The sequence below is a fragment of the Alternaria triticimaculans genome (genome assembly GCF_023758025.1).
Source record: "Alternaria triticimaculans strain BMP 0046 chromosome Unknown scaffold_8, whole genome shotgun sequence".
In the NCBI taxonomy this organism is placed as follows: domain Eukaryota; kingdom Fungi; phylum Ascomycota; class Dothideomycetes; order Pleosporales; family Pleosporaceae; genus Alternaria; species Alternaria triticimaculans.
In genome coordinates this window covers 477,579-492,455 of record NW_026055965.1, presented here as the reverse complement: position 1 = coordinate 492,455, position 14,877 = coordinate 477,579, and the positions used below count along the sequence as shown (strand labels likewise).

The 14,877-nt window shown below is 52.5% G+C and overlaps 6 protein-coding genes across 6 annotated transcripts; 4 read left to right on the top strand and 2 right to left on the bottom strand.

The window, feature by feature from the left end:
* Positions 1–120: 120 nt before the first annotated feature.
* On the bottom strand, positions 121–1,821 carry J4E78_006092 (uncharacterized protein; the record flags this gene model as incomplete). The annotated part of the gene is made up of 1 exon (XM_049366706.1): positions 121–1,821. One exon carries the CDS (start codon positions 1,819–1,821, stop codon positions 121–123), a length of 1,701 nt encoding a protein of 566 aa, XP_049221412.1.
* A 328-nt stretch (positions 1,822–2,149) lies between these two features.
* On the top strand, positions 2,150–3,164 carry J4E78_006091 (uncharacterized protein; the record flags this gene model as incomplete). Its single annotated transcript, XM_049366705.1, has 4 exons — positions 2,150–2,156; positions 2,367–2,461; positions 2,514–2,726; positions 2,778–3,164. 4 exons carry the CDS (start codon positions 2,150–2,152, stop codon positions 3,162–3,164), a joined length of 702 nt encoding a protein of 233 aa, XP_049221411.1.
* Positions 3,165–4,318: 1,154 nt separating this feature from the next.
* Positions 4,319–5,161, top strand: J4E78_006090 (uncharacterized protein; the record flags this gene model as incomplete). Its single annotated transcript, XM_049366704.1, has 4 exons — positions 4,319–4,331; positions 4,426–4,657; positions 4,736–4,901; positions 5,033–5,161. 4 exons carry the CDS (start codon positions 4,319–4,321, stop codon positions 5,159–5,161), a joined length of 540 nt encoding a protein of 179 aa, XP_049221410.1.
* A 2,069-nt stretch (positions 5,162–7,230) lies between these two features.
* Positions 7,231–7,986, top strand: J4E78_006089 (uncharacterized protein; the record flags this gene model as incomplete). The annotated part of the gene is made up of 2 exons (XM_049366703.1): positions 7,231–7,246; positions 7,469–7,986. The coding sequence occupies 2 exons, from the start codon at positions 7,231–7,233 to the stop codon at positions 7,984–7,986; spliced, it is 534 nt and encodes a 177-aa protein (XP_049221409.1).
* Positions 7,987–8,228: 242 nt separating this feature from the next.
* J4E78_006088 (uncharacterized protein) lies at positions 8,229–9,398 on the top strand (the record flags this gene model as incomplete). The annotated part of the gene is made up of 1 exon (XM_049366702.1): positions 8,229–9,398. The coding sequence occupies one exon, from the start codon at positions 8,229–8,231 to the stop codon at positions 9,396–9,398; it is 1,170 nt and encodes a 389-aa protein (XP_049221408.1).
* Positions 9,399–9,461: 63 nt separating this feature from the next.
* J4E78_006087 (uncharacterized protein) lies at positions 9,462–11,296 on the bottom strand (the record flags this gene model as incomplete). The annotated part of the gene is made up of 3 exons (XM_049366701.1): positions 9,462–9,892; positions 10,071–10,962; positions 11,015–11,296. 3 exons carry the CDS (start codon positions 11,294–11,296, stop codon positions 9,462–9,464), a joined length of 1,605 nt encoding a protein of 534 aa, XP_049221407.1.
* Positions 11,297–14,877: the final 3,581 nt, after the last annotated feature.

Genomic DNA, 14,877 nt, shown 5'->3' with positions numbered 1-14,877 from the left:
GAAGAGGATTGGTAATGCCTTGTGAACTCCATCCATTGCTCCTATTTCCAACTCCTAATCACCATTCTAATCGCTATCGCTATCACTATCACTATCGCTGCCGCTGTCACTGTCGCTGCTTCACGATTCGCTGCTAGAGCTGCTGGCGCTCTTGGCAGAAGTCGCGTTGTCTGATCCGGAATCCGAGTCGCTGCCGTCATCAGAGTCGGAGTCTGAACTGTCCGAGTCGCTGCTGTCCGAACTGCTCTCATCGCTCGACACTTCTGTCCTGCGCTTCCGCTTTCGTGCAACGGGCTTCGCTGGCTCCACATGCTCCATCAAAGGGTTGATGTTAGATCTTGGAGTCACTGCTGGCAGTACGGGCTCAGCGCGACCCAAAGCATTCAGGAGCGCCTCAGCTCGTCGCCTTTGCAGACGTCGAATGAACCCGGCACTGTACTCGTGTTCTCCGAGGTCTGTGATGTCGCCTTCTGTCTTTCTCCTCTTCCGCTCCTTGAGGATGCGCTCCTGTTCTGCGTCCTCCCGCGCGACCTTCTTGGCTTCCGCGTCATTCATTTGGGCGTCTTGCTCGTCGATGTCTTTCACTGTTGCCCTGCAACGTTCGCGCAAGCGTTCGATCACGCCAGCTCCTTGGAGACCAGCAATGTATTCAACTAGGGCCTCGGAATGCTCGTTAGGGATGCGAAAGATGTTTAGGGCGTTATCAACAACGTCGTTTTGTTTCGCTTTGTTGAACTTCCAGTTGTCGCGATCGTAGTGGTACTGCCTGAGATAGGCAATGTATACCGAAGGATCCTTCTTCTTTCCCTTTGGCGCAGTGGCGGGCGCAGGTGTGGATTTTGCCTCCGCAGGCTTCGACGTAGGCTTCGGTGCTGCTTGTGGTGTCGGCTTCGGCTGCGGTTTCGACTTCTCTTCCGGTTCAGCGTCTGGGGTCTTCGGACTGGTGGCTTCTTTGGGTTCTGCTTCTGTCGCTGGTTTCTTGTCTAGTTGTCCGTTCCTCCTCGCCGCCTTCTGCTCCTCGGCAATGATTGAATGGAGTACAAAGTTGGAGACTTCGGGTGGCTGGGAGACGGGTCCAGTTCCCTTCTGTTCGGCAACCCAGGCTTTGAAATAATCCTGGCCGGTATTCCCGTCGGACCGTTTGGTATCGGGGGTGAATGCGACTGATTTCCTCACGTCTGTCAGTGGGGGTGAGTCAGAGGGCTCCTTGCGGCTGGATTTCTTGGGGAGCTTTTGTGGTGTTGTGGCTGCGGCTGGGTTGGCGTGGTCCAACTCAGTGGAGGCAAGTAAAGTTGGACGTGCTGTCGCGTACGCTGGCTCGTGAGGGGGGTGAGTGGAGCTTGGCTTGGGACGCGTCTTGGGCTGAGAATCACCCTCTTTTTCTTCTCTCCGGCGTTTGGCTGGCTTCTCTTTCTTCTTTCGATAATTCGGATCTCCTCCTTTGAACGGCTTGTTTGTTGCTGGAGCCTGTGCCGTGGGAGCCTCTGGCTCGACATCAAAAGTCACGACTGGAAATTCGGAACTAGTAGCTCTCTTGACGTCGCTTTCCGTGGTCTCAACCCGACTCTTCTTGGCATCCTGTTGATGATCCTCAGCTGCCTCATGTTGGTGTTTCCGTTTGCCAAGCTTTGAGGATTCGCCATTTACGGCATGCTTCTGGGATGGCAAAGATTGCGCACGATAGTCTGTAGTTGTTTGGTGGATCGATGGTGTTTTACGTTCAGGTACGGCGTCTCCGGACTCGGCCTCTTCTTCGTGCCTCAGTTTGAGCCCTAGCCGTCTCCAAGCCGGGATGTAGCCCGGTTCAAACACATTAGCCATGATCAGATGCGGAATATGGATATCTGTATCAAAGAGTTAAATCGCATCGCGCATGACCGAATCAGCTGGAGTAGAGCGTCCTGTCAGGAGAGAAAGGTCGAATGAGAGGTCGCAGGCAGAGAATTTCGGGGCTGATCTAGGAAGGCACAGACCAAGTGACGGCGATCCCAAAGCTCCAGGCCACAAGCAACGCGTGTAGTGACAGCCAACGCCGACAACCTCGCCTTCAATCCCCAGACCGCGTCCACCGAGCTTACGCAAATCTCCGGAACCCGTTGCTGCAGCTGAAGCCGCCAATTACAAATACACAGATCCACCACCGCCCATCATGTCTGGTGCGTCGAAGCTATAACCTGGTGTTTGCCGCATACATGCTAACAGGGACCTCGTCATACAGGAAGCGCAGGCTACGACAGACACATTACCATATTCTCGGACCAAGGTCGTCTATACCAAGTTGGTAGGCATCCCGAGCTATCTACGCCGCCCGAGCAACGATAGACCCCGCGACTTCCTGGAGGAGCCACGACTAACACAACATGCAGAGTATGCATTCAAGGCGATTACGGCAGCAAACATCACATCATTGGGCGTGCGGGGAAAGGACTGCGCAGTAGTCATCTCGCAGAAGAAGGTGCCGGTACGTATGGCAAGCACGACGGGCTGCACGAGGTGCTGACGTATATGCACAGGACAAGCTCATCGACCCCTCCTCCGTATCCCACATCTTCCGCCTGTCGCCCTCAGTCGGCTGTGTCATGACCGGATCCATCGCCGATGCGAGAGCCTCCGTGAGCAGAGCGCGGGGTGAGGCTGCCGAGTTCCGCTACAAGTACGGCTACGAGATGCCCTGCGACGTACTGGCCAAGAGGATAGCCAACATCAGCCAGGTCTACACACAGCGCGTAAGTGGTGATGCATGAAGAAGGTGCGACTGGATGCTAAGCAACGTGCAGGCTTATATGCGACCGCTCGGTGTGGCCACCACCCTCGTCTCCCTCGACTCTGAATTCGGCCCCCAACTCTACAAGTGCGATCCAGCTGGCTACTACGTAGGCTACAAGGCAACAGCCTCTGGACCCAAGACGCAGGAGGCGCTCAACTTCCTCGAGAAGAAGCTGAAGAACAAGGAGCATGCTGAAGGCAACTGGGAGGAGGTTGTCGAGCTGGCCATCACCGCCTTGAGCACCGTCCTGTCGGTCGACTTCAAGAAGAACGAATTGGAGATTGGCATCGTAGGAGGCCCCAAGACCAACGGCCAGGAGGGCACAGACTCTGCCTTCAGGGCGCTCACCGAAGAGGAAATCGATGAACGACTACAGTCAATCGCAGACAAGGACTAAGGAAGGAGCACTGGCCGTGGAGCTGGAACGGCATGTGGGTCGCTGAGGTATGACTGAGACGAACCATGACGATAACAACAGATAGCATGATACGACCTCTCAGACGTCAAAAGTGCTCCAGCAGCACCATGAATGAAGACGTTAGACTGTACTCTCCTGCATAAGCGCAACTGTGACGAAGTGGCCGGTCCTGGGACAAGAAACATGTGGTGAGTTCAGCCATGACTCCACTTGGTCTCGCCCATGACACCAGATTCCCATACTGCCTCAGCTGCAACGGTCTGCAATAACTCGCGAACTGCTCCGTCGACGTCATGCTACTGGCTCCTAGTCGTCGGAGTGCCCAGCACAGCCGTCGCGTGGCTGACCGTGGCTTACCGTGGCTTTCGCGAGCGTTGTTCGACTTTGCGCGCACGTCAACCCTACGCGGGCACGCACTTCCAGGTTCATACTCAGCGGACAACCACGCGAAGACCGCACCACTAATTATAAGCATCGTCCAATCAGAGCGGATACTGCGGCTGAGATACACAGCTTGGCCTTGATGCCTTACCCGATGCAGCCTACCAGGGCTGGCTCGCTAAACTACTTCGCTCGATGTGGCGCTTTTAGGGCTGCTGAAAAGGTCCAGCACAACGCTGCTCATTCCAGCTGGAGAGCAAACGTAGCGGAGCATCGAAAAATAGGCATGGTTAGATGCAGACGCACGGTTCCTGCATGTTTGGCCATCCCGTTGTAGTGGAGACTGGTACTGACGGTGATGCTACTATGCCGATTCTCACACCTCCTCACAAGCCTCGAGCTGCCGAATGCAAGGTCCTGAGTGGTCTACCAGGCCAGGGCCCTAGTACAGCTGGGAGCTACTCACGTTCCCAAAGTGGGACGTCCTTATGGTAGCGGCGGGAGCAGCCCTGCACGCATGGCTATTCCTACCTTACGCTATCGAGAGCCTTGCTCATGAACACTACCACCACCATCATCATCATCGTGAATACATGTCTCCTACATGCTATTTAATACTCGCCACGCCGCCTCAATTCACCCATCCACGCCAGCAAGCCTAGTTCTCTTCTACTATCTACGACTTACTTCTTAGTAGCCACTTCATCAATCTGTCGCCAGTCGATCTTCATTTCAAAAAAGCCGAAGCTACCATGTCTGACGGTCGTAAGGCTCTTCCTACTCCAGCAAAATAATTCCATCCTCCCAACTTCCCCAATTCATTCGACTATTCAAAACACAAAGGCTGACTTACATCTAGTCAACGATGCCCGTGCCATGCGCATTGCAGAGATCATGACCGACTTCCGCAACCTACAACACTACCTCGTCCAGTTACGCGCCACTCCCACAGCAGAAGAGTATTACCTTGAGGGATACTCTCTGCTACGACAATGCACCAGCGAGGCACAGGCCATCCTACAGACACCCTTTTCTGGCAGTGCCAGTACGGGTTCAGGGGATCCGGAGGCAGAGAAGCAGCAACTGAGAAAGTAGGTCACTTCCTCCTGCCTGTTTCCCTCATGGGGGACTGCAGCAGCTAGCACGAAAATGGGTCTGACGAGTTCTAGCATCATCACAGACGCCGCCGTGCGACGCTTCCAATGCCAACGCGCTTACCTACGAGCCCACGCTGGCCTGCGGTGGATGAACGCCCGCAACAGCGTTTTGCGTGGCCAGAGGCCCAACGCGAGCCATCTGGGTGCACTCCAGCAGGCTGATGCTACAATGAGAAATGTACGTTGAATGTGCCATTCCCCTATTCCACTCCGAGATTGGAGGAGAGGGATTCAGAAGCGACGAGAAGCACCAGGCTGGGAAGATTGCGTGCTAGCTCACTAAGTTCTAAACTGACTATTGGACTACAGGAACTCCTCGCAATCAGCGATGCCTATGTCGAAAACACGCTACGCGCAGCAGACGCCTCGCAGGGCAAGTGGCTGAATGAAGATCCCTCGCTGGCACAGATCCAACAGATACTTATGACTCGACGATAAGCATTTACGATCCGACAACACCGCCCGGAGCTGTCCATCAGATTGAGAATATTACTGCCATCCTACGAATACGACCACTCCCACATCATACTGCAGCGGATGCGGCCCTCCGCTCTTCATCATTTCCCCGCACACGTCTCCTCCGGCGAGTCTCTATTGGCAAGACATGCCTACACATCGCGATTCATTGCTCAGGCTTTTCGAATACTACTCTTCTAGTGCTGGTCACACGGTTTAGGAAGCACATACACTTTGTTTCTTTGGGGTAGCCCTGGATGATAGCCTACTTTAGCGTTGGCGTTGGCGTCTTGAATCATTTTGGTGCATGGGACATGTTACGCTCTTTTGGAAGGCACAAGCGACCGGTCGGCAGATGTGCATGCGAAGTAATGGCAAAGCATGGCAAAAGCACAGGACGTTCGGGTAAAGTTGACCCAGGAACAGTTGTTCGGGCGTTGTCTCTATTCTTCTTCCCGCTTTTTTTTCGTCAATTACGGCTTTTAGGCTGTACCCCCCTGTCCCAGTTCCTTCTTGAGTTGTTTCCTTTCTTTCTTCTTCCTTCCTTCTTTTCATGTCAATAATTCTAGTTACTATTGGTACTTCAAGCACGTCAACACCATCTCATGAACACGAAAACGCACACAAGCCTGTTAATAACCAACCCCTCATCAAGAAAACGAAGGTGCGACCTGGAGCGATATGGGTATCTCGAACTAACTGCCTTTAGCGTTGCGCACTAGCTTTCAGCTTGACAGGCACATGGCCAGATCGAACTCGCACCGTCGAATCCCACACTGCGGAGCCGACCGATTATGCACGTGGATGCAATGCAGCAGGGCTTTTACCAAACGGTTGTTCGTAAGGCAGATAACTTAGCGTGTCTTCAATGCTATGGACGTCATACACTAGGCAGGGCTGAGTGAGGAGTAATGGAGGCTCTAGCAGTAGCATGGACATGTGCCAATGTGCTTCCTCACGAATCACAACGCATCGCAGCCTCTCCAAGACACACCCCATGGCGCAGAATTAGCAACTGGAAACTTTCTATCGATCGCACAACGCGGCCATCATCACAAAATATCACACGCAACCATGCATCGCCCAGCATCAAATCCCACATTCCCCGTTCCATGCATTCGGCATCGCCTTAACAGACCAGGATTACATCCCAGGGCAGCTCGCTTACGCCATCTTCCCGCGCACTTGGCCTGATTGCGGCCTAGGGGATCGTCGGAGTTCCCGAAGTTGGCGGGCTTAGCGTGCGAAGCCACGCTTCGGTACCAGTACCGGACGAATATCATGTGCGATGAGTGTCGTGGGATCGATGCACGATGGCTAGTTGCAGATGGCTACAGGGCGGGGTGCAGTGCAGAAGGTGTTGACGGGAGGTAGGGCGAGGTTCTGGCGCGGTCGCAGAAGGTGGCGTGGAATGCTGGGTGCGATGGGTCGCGATTGGGTAGGCTTGGGGGTTTGCATTTGATGATGACGCGTCATGGTTATCTTATTGCTTCGTTGTATGAGATGCTCTCAGCGGTCAGAGCAAGCATTGTGGGCTTCTGCCTGTATTTTTATGAGATGCGTAGGCGACAAACGTATAGCCTGAGGCATACACGATGAAGAGAATGCGTTGTCGATTCAGAATAGGGCCCTAGTCCTGCTTCACGCTGGTTGTTAAAGTCGTGCTTTGTTTAGTGAAATAATTGTAACAGCTTCGAGGTAGCCCATAGTCAGCACGAATGTCTAAGACAATAACAGCATAGCCACAAAAGGTGTAGACGCTGCTATAGCATTGCGTAGTGCGCCCTTAACTAGAAACTCCGTTGTCTTATCCACAGATGTACCAAAAGCGTCGCGTAATCAAAGCTCGTTATATGTAATATACTCACTTCCTCTTGCTAAGACTGTTAATGCTCTAACACAGCATGCTAGTTCTATGTGCCTTCTTACTTTGTTGTTCAAATCAGAGCAACAACCGTAACACAGCCTGGCAATAGTAAACGACTACGCAAAACAAGCAACAACGCTTATTTACCGTACGCTCCGTCTCCTACACCAACTCCTGAATCACCATGCCGCTCTGCAATTGTTCAGCAACTCCCTCAGCAAAATGCTAGAGATCGCTACAGCTACCCTCAATCAGCTCCAGCGGATAGCCGGGCCCAGCTCGACACTTAACGAAACACCAAGGCCTCCCACAAACGCGACATCCTCTCTTCCTCCGCAGCCAACCAAGAAAACACCCAAAACCATCGAGAAGGATAACTCGAAGCCAACATTCAATTCTGAGTTGTCGGACTTTTAAGGGAGACGTACTCCAACTCAAGAAGAAGAACCAGAAGTTGCGCGCAAACATCGAGACGCACAAGAACAACATCAAGGCCATTAAAGACGGCATGCCCAACAAGAAGACCCCCAACAAGATGCTTCAAAAGGTGAAGGAACTCGCCAACTGCGTCGAGCGCCAGAATGCTCGCAAGGTAAACACACATCAGAAGTTGATTACAACCAGTCTCGCTAACGATCGGCAGTTAACCTCGCAAGCGATGCTCGAGGTCCTAGAGAACGACGTCGAAGCCTGCGATGTTGACTTCCAAGCCACTGCTGGTCCCCTGTGGACCGAGCTTGGAGAGCTGTGCAAGGCCGCAGAGAAGAACGACAAGGCTGCAACCGAGATCGGTTTCAGACAGCTCTTCCTGAGATTCCAGAGCTGGCAGTTAACCTACCGACTACGTCGACAACTGCCCCAACCTTTGGCGCATCAAGTCAAGCGCATTCGTATCGACTACAGGGAATTATGGGCAGCATTTATTCAGCAGTCTTACTAATTCTGGGCGTATTCGTGCATCTGTTAACCCTTTGAGGTTACCCAGCTTGATCGCCGGGAGCAGTCAATCCAAGCTTCCACAACCGCCCTCGACATCATAAACAACTCTGGAGGATACATAGAGCCTAGCCAAGGTCACAAACAGTCTTCGTCAAAGACTGGGGAAGATATAGGTTAGGATCGCATGCGGGTGTCGCCACATAACCTACCCGGGGAGTATTCAATGTTGGTTAACCCATCGCCATGCTTCCACCAGACTTCAAACGGAGGAACCCGCTCAGGGTGCGACCTTTCCAAGATTTCGATGACGCCGCCGGACCGCCCTCCAATGCCCGAAACAGGCTCGTGAACATGGTCCATGAGACTGGAGGGTTTAACCCAACGTGGAGGAGAAAGAAGGTTGAGGAATACATCGCCCCTCGAGAAGATGACGAACAGAAGCCTTCGAAGAGGAAGCGAAAGAACAAGAACAAGAAGACGAAGGAAGCAAAGGACGTGAGTCCCGCACTTCTGGAAAGTCAGTATGACTTGCTGTGGAATCTTATACAGGAAGGGATCCGGGTTGGAGCAGATGATCACACAACGGAGTCGGGGTCGGGTTTTGCAACACCATCGGAGCTTACCAAGGAGCTTACCAATGCGAAAGAGCCCATCGTTCTCGACGCACATCAACGCCATGCTATCCACAGGGTCCTCGAGAGATTGAAGGCAGGCCATCATGGAACCATTGTGGCATACGGCATGGGTATTGGCAAGACGCTGGTAGCTACAGGATTGTACGCCGTCTTGAAGCGAGACTTCGCCATGCATCGGCTTGATTGGCCCTTGCTTGACAAGACGACTTTGGACGAAGGGCATGATGCGCATGACTTCGACCCCAAGACGAGCATACAGGGAAGATTCCTGATCGTTGTTCCAGTCGATCTCATTCCCCCATGGGAGAAGGAGCTCAAGTTGCACTTGGAAAACCCTCCAAGTGTCATTGTTTACCATGGACACCAGTCGTGGCACCACTCCACTGCGCATACTGCATACGAGCTTGCCGCAGTCGATGTGGTAATAACATCCTATGAGACATTACGGTCAGACTACGAAGATGCCATGGCCGCTGCAGCGTCGCACGAATACTTCTTCAAGACACCGGTTCTCGCACATTCCCCCACCATGGTCGTATACTGGAGGGGCCAAATCTTGGACGAGGCGCATAAGATCGCAAACGACAAGACTGGTGTCAACAAGGCTGTAAATCGCGTTCGAGCGTTGATGCGTCTGCCACTTACGGGTACGCCATTCCTCAACGACTACACAGATATCCAGTCCCAGCTGTCGCTGATCAAGCTCGCGCCCTGCGACGATCCGAACTTTTTCGCTTCTCTTTTCCTGTTACATTCTGCGGCCAACCCATTCGTATAACGCACGTTGTCGGGCAAACTCAACAGCGTGCTCTCTCTGGTACTCAAGTTATACTCTCTCCAGCTAGATCACGGAAACATTTTTGATGGCGAGACGGTTGCTTCCGAGATCGATGCGGAATATGTTCGACATGACCACGAATTGGAAAGCTGGGAGAGAGACGCGCAAGAGAACGTTAAACAACCGTGGCTTCCAAGGTTGGGACCTGGGAGCCGGGCGAGGGTGAGCGGCAATAGCGGCGAAGATATTCTCAAGCTCATCATCTTCGCCAGAGTAGCGGCTGTGCACCCCGAATATGCTGACACGGGTCACGGAGAGAACGGAATTGTCAAGGTCGATTATCAGGAACTCGACGATGGTGCAGTAGAAGGCCTCCCCCTGGGCGAGATTTCGAAGTTGCAGGTGCTCAAGCGTGGCGTGGGTCAATGCGGCAATGACGTCATGGTTAGCGGACCTTGCGACGCGTTCGTTTTGATCACGCACTCTCTCCAACTCTACCTAAGTATCTTACAGTCCAGGTTTCGTTCAAACTAGCCGTTTTTAAACATCCTCAATTAAACCCCCATGCTCTATTGACATGTGTAGTTGATCGCTGTGCTCAGCTTGACTTGCCAACAGCTCTTATCCTACCGCCCCAAAACCACAGCACAGCACTTGCTGGTAATCCCAAACCAATCGAGGCGAAACCCAATGCGCTGTTACCCCAACCATATCCCAGACTGTTGTACATGTCGGGCGCAAAAACCGGAAAGACAAATGCGAGGCCATACGAGACAGAACGAATTGCTGCACCAGAGGAAGCTGCGAACTGGCCAAACTCCTCAATCTGGTATGCGATGCTTGCTTGGTTCACGATGAAGCTACCCAGCGTGAAGATAACAACACCGAAATCGACCATCACCCAGTGGAGTGTGCGCTCGGCCGACCACCCATACCAGAAGAGACCGGCTGGCATGATGATCATTCCTGGAACCATGTAGGGGATGCGGAACTCAGGCACGCCTTTTCCATCAGTCCGTTTAGCTTGTCTTCGATACGACCAGTCCATGATGCGGCCGCCCAGTTGACCACATAGGGTCGAGCCTATTGCAACCGAGAGATAATGTAAGCTGCCGACAAGCTCAGATTGACCGTATTTGTCGATCCACAGCGACGCGTAAGTAGCGAGCATGAGTGTATAGACGGCAAAAGACAACGTCGCGGTCAGTGAGATAAGCCAGGTGATAGGCCTTGTCATAAAGATGCGGATTGGACGCAGGAGGTTCTGCGCAATGCGAGCACGCTCAGCTTTGGTGGTTGGGACGTTACCACCCTCGGCTAAGGCTTTGCGACGGAGCAAGACTGGTGTGTATGATTCGCGAATCAAGAAGAATCCAACGATTAGGACTACTGCGTTGAAAGCACTCATGATCCAAAAGACCCACGACCAATGGAGGGAATGGGTAACAAGACCACCGATGATTGGTCCGAGAGCAGGACCAAGGAAGGGCAGTAGCGTCACCATGGCCAGGGATTTGCCGCGTTCGTTCTCGCCATACATATCTGCCATGACTGGTCCATTGAGCTGCGGATAATTAGTCATTGTCATGTCGGCGTTAATAAGTCTTATCACTTACCGTTACGCCCACACTCGCACCAGCTCCGGTCATAAACCTCCCAACGATCATCAAGCCAGTGTTCCTTCCCACAGGACAAAGTGTGTTCCAGGCCACGTACCAAGCGTTACATATCAGCCAGATTGGCTTCCTTCCCCATATCTCACTGGCGCTTGCGATTAAGAACGGCGCGATGCCCATGCCAAGGAAGTATACCGACATGGTTATCTGTGCAGTAGAAGCGCTGATGGTGAGATCGGAAGCGATGGCAGGAAGCGACGGTGCAATCATGCTTGCAGACATTATGGGTATCAGCTGGCCGAAAGAGAATATAATTCCCATGGTGATCTTGCGTGAAGCTTGCCAGTTGTAAGGATCGGAGGTGTCCGTGGGTGACGCCCATGTTGACTAATTTGTTAGCAAGAATTGATCAAAGTAAGACATTAACATACTCCGTATTCATTCTTCAACCGCACCAGGCGGTCGTTAATATCATCAGTGGTCCAAGACGTTATCTCCGGGTCTTCCCCGTCACGGGCTCGATGCTCAGTTTTGAGTATGCCCGGTGCCGGACCACCAACAATCCCATCGACAGCTTTCTCAGGGTCTTTGGAATGACACATATGTATGAATATCGTCAGCGAGAATTGCATATATCCAATAAACCGTGACGCGCTTTGCGTACAGTATATACGATGTTCGCTCGGAGTTCGGATCTGGGCTCTTATCAGATCGGAATGAGCCCAGGCCCCCCATCCCGATTGTTGCCTAGCAGGATCTGATAAAGTGTCAGTCCTCCATGCCGCCGCTGATGCTCTGACCTTCCTATTCCAGTTAGAACGAGGCTGGCAGTGATATGTGTTTACTAGTGGCCCTTGTATTAGCCACTTAGGTGGTTGATAGACTCAGATTCGGATACATCTATGGACGATGTCTCCGGCCTCTACCTTGTCCATCCCTCAAGAACGAATCATCCCTCAAGAAATTGGCCGCGTTCTACATATCCTTCAGGGTCGATTATGATGCCGAATGTGGACATGGGAGGCTTTAATTGTCTGCTTTCGGCTTACTAGGTTGTGATACGGTGGTCTGCTGGGCAGTATTCTATACAAAAGAGAAAGAAATAGTTGGGAGCGTCTGAACGACTTCGTTCACTCTGGAGCCTACATTGTTGTTAAAAGAGACAAATGGAAAGTTTAGTAGCAATGTAGACTCCTAGGTCAATTCGAGGCCTGCTTACAGCCGAATGTGCTTTCTACATCCTCACAAAGCAGATGTGTGTTGAAAACTCCCACGAGATGAAGTGACGGCAGCTTTACAGGGCAATCGCGGCGAGCAGCCAAACTGTGAGCTACGGCATGAGGCTACGAGATCATTTGGGATACGAGAATCTCCAAAGTTCAGTTACAGAAGGCGCAGTACAGTTGCTAGTGTTGTGACAACGGTAAGAGTTCTATCGCAGTCGCCTGTACAACAGACATTTGATCAAAGACTCATAACACCAGGACTCATCGACTCGTCGAAGGTATCCTTTCCGTAAAGCAAGAACTCCATGTCGGTGACATTATGTATGTCGCTCTGATTCCTCCTCCAGCATCTTTAACAAACATCATATCCTCTGTATCTCCTGTTGCCAGCTGTGATGAGTCTGACCCTCCGGGAACATACTACTGACCACCTTCCCCGTCTTCATATCGTAATGTGACCCTGGTGGCAACTGGTTATGCATGCCACCTGGGCTTGTACTGCCGCCTCCACTTCCTTCGTTCTGTCTCGGATCGAGGAACTGTCCATGGCCACTTACACCAGACCCTGGCCGTTGTGGCTGAGAACTGGATCGCTCGCGCCATCGTTGATTTTGCTCGTCTTCCCGGGTGAAACGCTCGTATGGACTGGGCATGCGGACGTCGGGCTGGAACGTAGCGGCGCGCGGCGGGGCGAAAGACGGTGGTTCCCATTGACTTCTTCCCGTAGCTTTCTCTATGTAGTACCAACGTTGGCTCCTTGTGTCGTACTCCTGTATCCAACCCTGCGGTACTGACGGTGCACCACCTTGGGGAGCAGGGCTGCCGGGGTAGCCACCTTGAGACTGCGGCCGGCCTTGCTGTTGCCCATGGAGGACAGGCATTGGGTGATATCCATTTGCACGCGGCGGTGATCTGGTCCCGCGTCTCTGTTGCTCGAACTTGTGGATCTGTTTGGTGATGTAGTTGTCTGCGCGTTGTATGTAGGTTTCGAATGACATGGTGGCGTTCGTCTCGTAGATCAGGATAGCGCTAGGCCCGTACCGCAACAACGTTAGACTAAACGAGTAGTAGACGATGGTAATTGTGGTGCGTTTCACACAGCCACAACGGGGGCTTCACGCTATATATGCTCTGCCCAATCCCTTCCCCACGGCGTGCGTAAGCCACTCCTAGCCACATGTCATCAGCAGCTCTAAATCACCATGCAGGACTAGCCGCACCAGCACACTGCAGAAGTCTCATCAAAATGGCGCCGCAATTTTGAAGCTTAGCATGGCTTCTATGGCGCAGGCCGCCGTGTGATTGGCCAAAGCAGGGGCGGTGCGGAAAGCGCGGAAGTGTGGCTCGCGTGAGGTGGCTTTCGCGCGTCGCTAATTTGCCGATTTCCGTGGCGCATGCGACAGCGAGGGATGTGACACCGAGTTTGCGTAGCACCGAAAGCTACCCGAAACCACAATTTGACGCATACGAGATCGTGCGCGCAGTGCCTCCGAACCATGAAGAAGAAGCGATGAGTGTTGGTGTCTCACCGCAGAAATCGTGCTAAAAGTCCATGTCATCATCCTCCCCATGTCCCTAGATCACTCACCAAAAGGAATGGAAAAAGAAGTGTACCATTTGATGATAGTGCTCAGTCATCCCTGGTACCAGTGCTGTAGGGCGAGCCTTGCGTTCAGAACCATATCCACAATTTGGTATCCAGACACAAGCTCCAGGTGAAGGCCAAACTCTCAGATGATGCGAGAAAGCCCCTGTTGACAGCCAATTCCCAGACCTGTTGGTCGTCCCAAATTCAATAGTCCAGTTCGGCGGCATTGCGAATCGTGCGCACCTTCGTGGGGGCGACGATCACCTGCAAGGTGGAGCGTTATGTCTTGTGCGAATGCGAGTCCGATAAAGCCAGAAGGATCGATACAACGCCCGTGTGACCACTGCAGGATAAGAACCTGGTTGTTCTCGTTAGAAAAGATGAGACATTCGAACGGTGTGCCGAGGTAATATGTCGAAATAGTCAAGCTTGTCATCGTGCTCCTCGAAGATGATCTCTGGTCAATACGTACAACGGACCACACTCCTAACATAGCCGAGTATGAGTCTGGGCCGGACTGCAGAAGTCATGGGCAAAATGCATCTCTTCGTATCGACGTAGTCAAAGGAACACTCTCGAGATTGTACGCGCGTCAGGCGTCAGCGTTCGCGATGACGCACCCATCATCATGGCTACATAGCTCTGATGATAGACTTATTGGGTCTTTCAAGAGTAGAAACACTGGAGGAATGACCAGCTCCACGAAAGGAGCGGCTGGCAACAAGTGACGGCTCGGTGGAACCTGCGGAGAGTAGCCCGCTCGCGCGCTCGGATCGACGGCTGATATCTGCGGTATGCTTGCGATAGGCTCGTAGCGACCAAAGAACGTTAGTATCGCGTATTCATCTTGTTCAGTAGCTTTCAGTACATACCTCATTGTGTCTATGTGAAATGACAGCTTTTGTGAGGTCTTTCGGCGGTTGCGTTTCGAGCTGCTCCTTGTTGCTTTGCTGGAAGCCGCCAGCATGCTTGTCGCGTGGGATTCACCAGTTCTAGATCTGGAGACATCTCCATGGTGTTTCGAATAAGTATGATAAGTGATGTATTGA